The 12,325-nt window shown below is 40.5% G+C and overlaps 1 protein-coding gene across 17 annotated transcripts in view; it reads right to left on the bottom strand.

Annotated features, from left to right (window-relative positions):
* Positions 1–12,325, bottom strand: part of nrxn3b (neurexin 3b) — a 269,160-nt gene that overhangs the window by 96,568 nt on the left and 160,267 nt on the right. The window contains exon 1 of one of the 17 annotated variants that reach the window (XM_069514507.1): positions 5,091–6,456. The exons of the other annotated variants lie outside the window; for them this stretch is intronic. Within the exon in view, the coding sequence (XP_069370608.1) occupies positions 5,091–5,334 (244 nt within the window). The 5' untranslated portion in view covers positions 5,335–6,456. Of the gene's footprint in view, positions 1–5,090; positions 6,457–12,325 lie in introns of those variants that run through there. 17 annotated transcript variants of the gene reach the window in all.

Here is a 12,325-nt window from a genome sequence, read left to right on the forward strand (position 1 = left end):
CACTTGTGGCTCAGGTTTACATTTATTCACTGCTGTCACTTCAGAGGTGGAATTAGGAGAAAGAAATACAAGGATATGAAACTAAAGCAGCTTTCTGACATGCAGAAAGCTGTATGTGAGAATGCAAATGTTAGAGTCATATTTTCTGCTCTCTCCTCTCTCTACCCCTCCCCTCTCTATTATCTTCCCTCTTTTCCACCCATATCTTCTCTTATCCCCATTTCTCTCCGCTCACCGTTGAGGCAGATGGCCGCCAAAAGTGTGTCTAGTTCTGCTACAGGTTTCTTCAAGTTAATAAGGGAGGTTTTTTCTCTCCACAAAGTGCTTGCTTGTGGTAAGAACTTTTGAGTTACTCTGCAATTTTTAAGGTCTTGACCTTACTCTGTAAAGTGCCTTGAGATAATGTATATTATGATTTGGCGATATGCAAATACAATTGGATTGAATTGAACATTTCTCTTGGGCAGCCCTCCAGATAAAATGTCCAAGTGAGCCCATGAGAGAATTAAGGGTCTGCGCCACTGTAACCACCTAATCATCCATAGAGCTGTGGTTCCTGATATTGATGTACTGCTCTGATTCTTCATCGGTCAATTGAAGTAAGCACACAATATATTTATAGAAATATTTATCACACCACAGTCTTGAATACACTTTGATCCAAAGTTTCAATAGAATCTTTTTTTTCCCCATTACAATTTGTTCACCTTCTATTCAATTATTCTTCCCGCGGCGAGGAGAAAACCATTTTTCAGTTAAGACTAAGTGCCGGTGCTGCCACTTTTCCTTAACAGTGTCAAGGGCCCGAGGAAGAAAAACAGCAGACTCAGACTAAAAATGTCAATCCTTTGATAATTTGTGAGAGAAAAGAAGAATTTGATGCAGCCTGTATTCAAATTACAGAGCTGAAGCTTAGCTCAGAGAGAGAGAGAGAGAAAAGATGAATCTCAGCCTTCTCAAGACTTTTAGTACGGCACAGGTCCAGTCTATGAGGAAGATTTTGTATCCAAATGATCCTGCATCAAACGACTGCTACACACACACAATCACACACAAGTCAACTGCACATACTCCCTCTCTCTTTTATTCTCTTTAAGTGCTGAGGGCAAAGCTTCAAAGCAGGTTAAACCACCCTCAGAGCTGTGACTCACTTACTTTTAAACAATATCTGCTCAATATACAGCAAAGCAGTGATGCTTTTACTACGGAGCAACCTATATCTTTATATCCAAAGCATGGTGAGACTTGAAGCATGATCTAGATTTGACTTTGCTCTGGTGGGTTTTACGTTTATTCATATACATTAACACTTCTAAGTTCTTTCCAATATATAATCTAATATGGAAATAGCATCTATAGAAATGAAGCATGTTTTCTTAGCATCTAACTCCTTTCTGCATCTTCTTGATGAAATACAACCCATTGAGAATGTGTTTTTTTCCAGTGGTGAAACATAAATAAAAAAACAGCAAAAATAATTTGTTATTGGATATTCATGCCGATGGGACCCTGAGCACATTCCCTTATTTATACATTTATACATTCCTCCCGCTCTGCCTTGCCCTCACAGAGGGGATCACTCTGAGTCACTGGCTCTAATTAAGAGTTTACATACGAAGAGGGCGCAAGTCCCTGGGGCGTGTTGTGTTTGTGTGTCTGTTAAATTGTGTGAATGTATACATAAAATATGTAGACATGTATCAGGCACCTTTGTGCTGAAGTGTGTGCGCAAACCAAAAAGTGAGAGTAGGCCACACATTTGCAAGTCATTAGCAAGTCTCAAGCTTTAACCTTTAAGCCCCAAGTTCAAGTCAAGTTGAGTTCTTGCTATAAGTCAAGAAATGCACAACTCAAGTGATTTGAAACTCTGATAATGAACCTCAGTGTCCACATTTGAATCAGTTGTCATGAAAAGTTGATGAACTGAACCTTGTACAGCCAAGTTTACACCATAGAAACATTTTGAGGCAGGCAAAAACAAGCCAATGTGTTGAAATGTCAATGTCAAATGGCTGCATGTGAAACTAGAGTGCAACCGACTAATTTTTAGTGTGTGCAACTCTTTTCGAGTTGTTTTTTACGGGTCTTTCTAAACCTAGTTAATCCCGCTGTATTCTTCATTACAGTGGCTGAACACAATTATCTGCAATACATTTAAACTTATAATAGTTCTATTAGATAACCACACAGTCTTCAGGTCTGCTGGTGAGTTAAACTGAGCAGGTTACATAGACTGTACATTACATAAAGATGGACGATATGGCTCCACTTCCTCCCTCTGTCCCGAATGATAGTCTGTCCCATCTTAGCTGTCAATCATGACAATTAACCCTGTATTACAGCAACTTACCAGAAAAATTTGCACTTGGACAAACAACAGTGTGATAAAAAAATGATTTGACATTTACTTTGACCCAACCGTCAAAATGTAGAGGGTAGGCTTTATGACCTGTACAGCATGTCGTTCATCGTTATATACAGTCTATGGCAAGTAGCGATGGCCTCTTACTCTTTTGCTATTTGTGTAACTACTCCCCCGGTTCCTTTAGCAATACAATTATAATAACATGAATTGGATGTCCAATTGCACAACATAGAAACCAAATTGTTAGCCTATCTACTTGAATAAGCAGATAACTGTAGCAAATAGAAATGCCCTGGGATAAATTTTGTTATTGTTAATTTGCTAAATCAGTCAATTATATTTGAATAACAGCATGTAACTTCTCAATATCTAAAAAATAAGATGCAAGTATTACATAAAATAAGTCAAAACCCAACTGAGTCATCAATTTCATTCACGCCAGTATCAAGTCGTCAAATATGCGACTCAAGTCGGACTCTGAGTCTTAGTCTGAGTTTCCCTCCTGCACTTACATTGCAGTATATGTACATAAAGAACTGAGCAATGGCATTTATCTGTTGTATCTGTATGTTTTCTTTCAAGGTCTCAGCTGAATCTTTAATTACAATCCCCCCAAAAGCAGGGTCAGTCTGTCGCTGCTGAATTGTAAGTAGGCAATTCACAAACAGGCGCTCACACACCCACACACACACACATGCACACACACACACACTCAGTCACGCACACATATGCACAGTAACAAGCTTCCTAATCTCCAGATTTTTTTCTCCTCTCTCTTATCTCGCTCTGTACTGAGTCACCACATTCTGCATGCAAATTTACACAGAAGTCAACCAGAACCAATACAGCTATAAAACTCTGTCTTCTGATGCAAACAGTAATGTGGCTAATAACAAGAGTTTCCATTGCTTATTGCATGTGGATACTATATAGTCTGGGAAGCAATTTTATCTCAAACCACAATTAATACGTTAATACAAAATATATCAAATGCTTCAAATATATATAAACATTGTTATTTGTGTGGGAAATGGAATGTACAGTTACTTCATCCATATGTAAATGAAATGAGAATGTGTCTGTCATAGCAAATGTGCACAATTAGAAGGATAAAGTGAAGACATTTCAAAGAGAACAAATCAATTAGTGTTTTCCTTCTGTTGCACAGGATCGGGAATTGCACCTATACGGCTTCTTAAATGGCTGCCACCCCAGTCCCTGCCCAGACCCTCGTACTTTGTATGGTTTGCACATTCCACATTAGTGATGCAGATCCTCTCTCTCCCTCCTTCTCACTGCCTGTCAGGCTCATCTGCTCCAATAGCCCTCAACATGCTAAAAAATGAGCCCTCAATGTGCTAAAAGGAGTCAAGCATAGACCTGGCTCGAATTTATTTTTCAAATAGATTTGATCCCCTCACAGGGAGAGGCAGACAGACTGGCACAGGCTGGATCGTCCCAAATGCTATGAATTCAGAATTTAAGCAAAGGCCCTTAGAATCTGGCCCTTTTGTTCAGGCTTTCTTTGTGTTATTACAAAAAAATATTCATATCTAAAACATCATAACCCAGCAGTGTTGCAACAGTACAACAAGCCAACTTCTTGAAATGTAACTATGCTTAATCCTGGTTTACATATACTTTTCTATTTATAATAATTTTTTTTTAATTATTTTTCGGTCACTTTTTATTTTAATAATTTCTAATCTCATGTTATTTGAACAAGGTAATAAAATCCAATATAAAATGGATATATAAATGTTTTTCATCAAAGTCAAAATAATTGACATTTCTTTTATTATTTAGATGCTTCAACACATAGAAACTGCCTAGTCTACATTACTGTGTAACTGTATTATATATACTAATTGCAGCAAAACACAGTAAAAGATAAAAGATAAATCAATCAAAAATTTGATAAAAATAACTGAGCCACCTAATGATACCACAGTAATAGAGTCAAACCGTAAAGGCATGTACTTTATACAGTTGGAGAAACTAAAGATTGCTAATGCTGCTAATAGATCACATTAAGTACCTATAAAACAAAAGTCAATAATGAAAAGGCATGTGAACAGCGGTGCTAATTCTCCCTCCTGGGTGAGCACAGAGAAGAAACCGATGCATGAAGTCCTACATGGACATTTTAATAAGAGGGTTCTTAATTTCTAAGTAAACTTCAAAATGCCAGATTTGATTTTGTCAAACAGAGACCTACATCTAAGAGGACAAATCCATAGACTAAAGAGGTGAGTAACAGCAGCACTGTTTCTTAAGATGAGGAAAACCATTGTCCAGTCCTTCAATCTATCAATCATCAGTTTCAAGGTGGGATTATGGTGATTCAGAGTTGCTGCTTGCTCCTCAGTTGATAGAGTCACCGTGGGTGTTGTGCTTGTCAGTGCCTTTCACTGACAATTAAACCTATAATCTCATAAACCAGATACAGATCCATGATGCAGAGCTGCTGTCAACTATCATTAGCTCCTTGTGCGGTGGTGGTAGGAAGAGTGAGAGGGTGAGTGAGACAGAAAGACAAAGACAGAGCGACAGAAGGGGGGGAGGAAGTGAGTGAGTCAGTTGTAGGAGAGAAAATGATAGAGAGGTTGCTACAGATGGCTCCGTTTGACTCTGATCGGTTATGATGATAAATTGACAGAAACAAGTGAAGCCAGAGAGAAGGGGGAGAAAGAAGACGGAGAGGAAGGGTAGGGACGGGACTCACCGTGGCCAGCTCGTAGCGAGGCCGGGGAGCGGTATATGGACACAGGTGGCTGGTGGTGCCGGGGCCCCTGAGGGCCCTGCGGATGATCAGGCCGGGGTAGGGCAGGGGGCAGGGGGGCTCCGGAGGTAGGGGACAGGAGATGGAGGTCTGAAGATGAGGAGGAAGAGGAGCCCCAGGCAGAGCCCAGCACCATCCATCCCGCTGCCAGAGGCAACATCCACAACAGCTTTCCTTTGGGGAGCATGGTTCACGCCCCCCCTCCCTTCTGGATATTTAAAATTGAGTAAAGCAGATGCACACCGATCTCAGAAAAAGTGACCTTCCTTTGGCCAGGATACAGCAGGAAACTCCATGACAGAGAGAAATCAACACAAGCTCCTTGTTGATGTAAGATCCAGCAGTTCCCTCCAAACAAAATGCAGCTCAGGCTTGTCTCTTGGACTCTTCTCTTTGGAAGGCAGCAGATCTCCTGCTGTTCTTCGTTTGCTTGCTGGCTCTTTGAACCAGAATCCAATATGTCTTTACTTTCTGCTCTTGGCAGGATCACCCTGTGGCTTTTCCTTTGATGACCATGTAGCCAAGCTTGCGTGTGCGCGCGTGTGTGTGCAAGCAACTAACGCAATTGTGCATGCACGCTTTTGCGGGCGACACCTGTGTCCCTGTGCGCCCTTCTTCACCTGCAGGCGCAGAGTGAGTGACAGCGGAGAGAACAACCTGCGCAGCAGCCTTCTGTCCGCTCGCTCTGCTTCGTTCTGCACAGCTCCGCTCTGTCAAGCCACAGATAATACACAGCCTCGGCTATGAGACCGAGGAGGAGGAAGGGATGGAGGGAGGGAACAAGAGAGACGAGGAGCTCCACACACTCCGGCACGGATGAACTGTCAGCTTTCTGTCTCTCTATCGTCTCGGTGGTAACACACTCCCCGCTCCCTCACAGTTCGGCTACAGAATATCAACGTGAGGTGAAGATCCCAGCTTGTGCTTTATCTCCGTCTTTAAGTTTGGATCCAATATTTGTCCGACTTTTTTCTCACCCCCACTTCTTTCTCCAGCTCCTTCTTCTTTCCTTTCTTTTAGTTTCCCTTGAGAAAAGAAGTGGTCTGGCTTGTTAACCCAGGGAGACCCAGACTGATAGCTCTTTGTATTACTCCACAGTGGAGAGAGACAGATTCGCAGACAGATAAAGAAAGAGAAAAGCCAGAGAGAAAGAATCGGACGAGAAAATGAGAAACTGCTGGGAGCGAGTGAGATGGAGAGGTGGTGGTGGCAGTGGGGGGTGTGAGTGAGCGAGCAAGCCAGGAGGGGAGGGTGGAAGAAAGAGAGGATGGAGGAGAGAGAGAGAAAGAGAGGATGAGGGCTCAGGTGAAACTAAGTGAAGATGATGGGGCAGAGGCAGGGAGAGGAGAGGAGGGGATGGGGGAGGGGAGGGAGCAGCAAGTGGGCCAGCCTATGTAAATCCTCCCTGAGCAGCGAGCAAATCAGGGAGGCAGGCAGCCACTGCAGAGGAGTGGGCTGCCTTTTAGTCACAGAGAGAATAAGGGATGTGAGGGAGGGAAGAGAGGAGAGAGTGAGGGAACGTGCAGCGGACGAGAGAAATTAGAGAGTGAGGGGGGAAAAGTGAAATGGATGTATAATAGTATTTGCGACCTGGTATTTCTGGCATTGAATTTTTCGAACTCAGCTCCGGGGTAACGTGGTGTCACTTTCCCTGCAACAGCATGTGACCTGCTCTCCCTGTGTTTTGATGATTCTGAAAGCCTATTGGAGCCAAGCCACTGAAGTAAAAAAAATAAAAATAGATCCATGCATTATGCACACTGCAACAGATTTAGTGAATTTCAAAGGGGTGGAATCTCTCTACGCTCAAACAAAAATGACAGAAAGAAAGTCCCTGTTCTGTCAATCTTGAGTTTCCGGTCGCATGGAACTGTCTCTAGGCATCGGGAGAGATACAAACTCAAAAGTCCAATCGCAGTTGAATCTCGCTGAATTTCAAAGAATAATTTGTTTTGACACGAGAGTTCAGTATTTTGCTCTTGACCTTCTGAATTACACAGAGATATTTCAAAAACCACAAAAGGGAAAGCATGTGCATGCAGTGGTGGCCATGACACTGACATGCTGCAAACTTTCCAAATGCACGACTGATTATTAGCTTTGAGGAGGCACTGTGTAACCCCCCCCTTCACAGCTTCAGCTGTACTCTTTGTATTTGTCGAGATGTCCCTTCATATTTTCTGTCCTTTTTTTTCATTTAAAAGGAGTCCTTATCTGAGACACCCGGGGGCGCAATTATTGCTCTGCTTGTTGTGAGCACAGAACACAGAGATAATGTTTCATGGGCAAATGCACAACAGAGGAGAGGGGACATTCTGACATCCATTGATCTGTGTCAAAGGGAGGGGGCAGCTGACATCAGAGGATTTCTACAGAGCAAATTCCTATGTGAAGGAATGAGAGGCAAATATGTCAGAAGTTATATTGCACATCAATGTTTTTGTGTGTACAAGTAATGTTTGATTTGAGTAGTTTCAGTATCTGCAAGCTACAGGCAAATTAAATTAAAAAAAATATTTTAATTTGAAAGATGCTTTGAATTTGTGGAGTAGTTTTAGTAGCAGCCCCTTTTTTTGGAGAGCATGCTTTTTCTAAATCCTCTAAATCTTTAATTTTTTTATTTGAAAATATTTCAAAAGAAAAAATGTTTTTTGTGAACATATTCATGTTTGTATTCTTGGAGATTTTAATTTTACAGTTCATATATATATATATATATATGCCCCTTAAAAATTATTTATCTATAACATATAATTATGACTTTAAGCAACAATAAAATTGTGACAAAATTGTGACAAAACCTCCTTAATTATTATGAATTGAGAGTTTAACATGCTAAAGCTCAGCCATTCTGTCTATCATTTAGAAACTGAAGCCTGATCTTATGAGCCTGGGGGTGTTGCCAAGATGATATTTGCCTATAAGGAAGCTTAGAAAAAAACAATCTTCAAATCTTGTGAAACAAAACCTGTTCTTCCTTTGGCAGAAAATGTAGCTTTCATGTACTGTGGCACATTATCACTCATAGTAAGAAGCTCACTAAGGTTCTGTTACGTTACGGTTGATGTTTGACATGGCAGATGAACTGCATACACAAACGTCTTTTACAAAAGACTATAGGATTTCATTTTTTCTTTCTGTTACCATCTTTACTTTTCACAGCTACATTTTTCCTGAGCAGGGCTCTGTTGTTTTTTTTCCATTTTAAATAATTGGTGACTCGGTAAAACCTGTGAATATGAACCAGTGGTTCAGAGCAGATTGGGATTCGAGAGCACAGCCTGGGCTAAATATATCATCACGATGAAATTTGAATCTGCATGTGATTTTGACTGAGATTCGTCATCTTGCTACTTTTTGGTGAGGAGACTCTGAAAAACGCTGCTCGGGTTAGCAGGCTGCTGTATTTCTGTTTGCATGTCTGCTCTCAGGGTAGCTGACTGTCCCTCTCATGCTGAGAGTCAGATCTATGAAGAAAGCATAACAGAAGCTGACATGCCAACAAAGAAATACGTCATCTCCGAAAATTGCATCCAAATCATCCATTCGTGTCAATCTTTTTTTAGACGTGTGACTGAAGATGGGAAAGTTCCACCATCTATTAAAGTTGAAATTATTATTTTCTTTGACATCATGCACACCATGTTTCTTACATGTTAATGAAAAAACTGATCATATTGTATGCATCCTCTCCCAGTTCCAATTAATATCTAAAACTGACTTGCTTCTCTAATGAAGTGATTCAGAATGACAGAAAAATAAACTGCTGATATAAAGATACAAATACAATTGCGACGAGTTTGACTGCAACTTGATCTAATGCATCTAACGTCTTTGCATGGTACATTCGGAAGACTCAGAAACCCCCTCAAGGCTTCATGCTGGGTTATGACTTGCATGTTTAACAGAATTGGATTTCTCACTTGGCTTAGAGAGCATTCCAAAATAGAAAATGACCAGTTGTGCCACAATAAATAAGCGAAAATAACCCTCAATCCTCTCAATTACATGGCAGGTTTAGGAATTCCAATACAACTGGCTGAGGACAACTTTTGGAAAAGTTCACATTTACCTTTTCTTTCTGCCCTTTAAAGACACGTGTGTTGTGAAGAAGAGAAGAAAGCAATATGTCACCTTGATCATTACCCTCCCTGCCCTGCAGCTAAAGTGGACCATCCAAAGAAACATTGTCTTTATAGCGCAGTACAAGAGAGCGAGCAGTTGATCCGCAATCTTGTTCAAACGACACATCAGGGTGCCCGGCCTTTCACCTGGGAATTCTTGGACGTTTGACGCTACAAATGGAGCCTCTCACTTCTTCTGCGTGCCAGCCACAACCGCGGCTCGGCAACTGGGCTCCTACATTTGCATGCATACTCTTGTGCATAAGCAAACAAGCCACCTGTAAGTGCATGCAATCAGAAGCAACTGCACAACCTGATATCTCAACTGCTGAGCAACACCCGGCGCTAGAGTGTAAAATGCTGCGTCTTCTACTCCGAACTAGTCAACCAATAAGAACCTTGGGAGCGTGGAGTCTCACGCTGGCTCAGTAATGAACCCTCGTCAGGATCAGGGCTAATTAGTGTTTTACATTCTGATTTCTCTGTGGTGTCTCTCTGTGACAGATGAAGTCTGTTCTGCCTGCCCTGCACACAGGCAAATGGAGCGCAAAACATCTGAATGTCACAGGAGAGCAGGGGAAACAGAGAGGAGGATGGAAATTTCTTTACTCTATTAACCTCAACCACTTATTCACAACTGAAAGTTACCAGTTCAAAACAGGACGCCGTAATGGAAACCTTAACTGACCCAAACATAACAGTGCAACCACTGAATGTGAAACTTAGTCATTAGCTGAGGTCATGTTTGGTGTTTGTAAAGGCTTATTATGTTCCCATGACTACATAAAGAGATATGTCCATTTCACATGATGAAACTGTCACTGCCCGCATTATTTCAAGCGTCCTTTACGTTGGAATTTTCGCTAAGCAATATATGGACAAGAGGGCAGTGGAGAGTCGAGAGTTTTGGACAACAACGAACATGGTGATGAGCTTGTGATAAAATCTTAAGGAAAAGGCAAAAAAAGGCCTTTTTGTCTATGGCTGTTGTTTGTTACCCTTTTTTTGCACAAAAACTACAGAACCAATTTCCATGAAATTTTGTGGAGGGGTAGGGAATGACACAAGAAAGAACCCATATCAATTCTGAGTACATATAGATTAGTCGGTGGATCCAGGGAATCTTTTATCACTTTCTTTAACATTATGACAAAGGGTGTTAGCCTTGGCAGATGTATGTGCTCGCCAAACACCCTTCTGGTTGTCATGATGAATGAATAAGTTGACTTTTAATTTAACCATTAATCAGTTTATAGTTATCAAATGTGAAAACGGATTAGAGAGCCCATGGTGTCGTGCTTAAAAAGAATGTTCTGTCGGCCCAACAGTCTAAAATCCAATGATATTAAATCTACAATGATAAAATAGAGAGTAAATCCTCGTATTTAAATGGCTATAGAGATTTGACTTTCTGTTTACAATATGATTAACCAGCTGGAAAATATTAAAATATGTATAATTAAGATGGAAACATCATTTTCAAATTACACTCAATAGCTTAACTCAAAAGCTAGTTATTTTGTTGTGCTACCTAAATTTTTATTGTTGTGACGAAGGCAAATCCATTGGGCTTCTTCCGAGATTAATACAATGTTCTCCAGGATTGTTCTTCTGTTTCCTAATATTTGATTGTGATGCTTCAACATTCATGCACATGCATGGAAGCTCCAAACTCCTGCCTGTTTGAAGTGAGTGGCTTTAAAAGAGGATTGGCAGAGGACGAAGAGCGTTGCTGGGTATATGGAGCTTCACAGCCCAGCACAGGAGACACATGACGCACTCCCATGTGAATGCCGGCAACAATATAGACAGCAATACAGTAAACAGTGTTTGAAGCCTTCTTTCAAGTCAGCTTCGCTTTTCCTCACCAAACTGTGCATGCATGCATTTGTGTGTGTGTGTGTGTGTTGGGGTGGGTGTATTTGGAGAGCAGTTGTTTTATCTGCTACTCAGCAGTTCATATGCATCGCTGAAGTTAATCCTTTGTACTTTAAGTCAGAGATATTGAGCTTCTTCATTTCTAACACAGGGACCAAATCTTTTTTACAGAACATGCCAAACATACAACCACATTTTTAAACTGACCATAGGTAAAAAAAACATTACACATCTAAAGCCCCACTGGAAAGCTCCTTGGAAATATAATTTGGAAAGCCTCATCCTAGTTATCTAATAAGATATCTGGAATGCAAAGTTGATCAAACTTAGAGAAGCTATAATCAATATATTTTGTAATAGCAATCTATCAAATGACAACAAGAACGGATATTGATGATGTGAAAGGCTGTGGTTGAGAGCTGTTTTCATCCAAACTAGATTAACAGCATTGTTGTTGTATGTAACTGCAAAGTATGTCATGGAAATATGATCACGATATCCCATTTAAAGACACTTCAGTCTCCAAAATAGGTGTCCAGATACAGAAACATTCAGCAGACAAATTTAAAGAATATATTTTGTGGCATAACCTGTACCATATGACTTATTATTTGTTTAATTGTCTTACATTTTGTCTCAATATTATTTGAATATAGTTATTAATTTCATTTGTTTGTTACCATGAGAGGATATCAGGGAAGATGGTTGTGGGTGGGGATTTGTTGTCTTGTGTACTTGTTACAATTAAAAGCATACATCCAAAAATGCATTTAAACACAGTTTTTTAAATATATACAAATGGTCAATATATGTTTTTGTTCAACTCCTGTGCTCTGACATGACTAACACACACACACACACACACACACACACACAGACTCATACCCCCGCCTATGGCTAAAGTCCAGTAATCCGTCCGTTGCACTGCACTGTAGGCTAACACACTTAATAATGAATGAATCATAAAATCAAAACTGACAAGTAGCAATTGAAACGTGGCCATTTGTTTGAGAGATTAAAAATGCAGTAACACCCATATAATTTATGAATGAAGCCTGAAACCTCGATTGGACGACAACAGCTCAGGTCGAGCTCAGCTAAAGTGAATGAAACCATGCCTACAAATACAAAGAATACACACACACTCAGGACTGGAACATTTATACAACATATTCA

This window comes from Paralichthys olivaceus, chromosome 19, assembly GCF_024713975.1.
Source record: "Paralichthys olivaceus isolate ysfri-2021 chromosome 19, ASM2471397v2, whole genome shotgun sequence".
Taxonomy (NCBI): Eukaryota; Metazoa; Chordata; class Actinopteri; order Pleuronectiformes; family Paralichthyidae; genus Paralichthys; species Paralichthys olivaceus.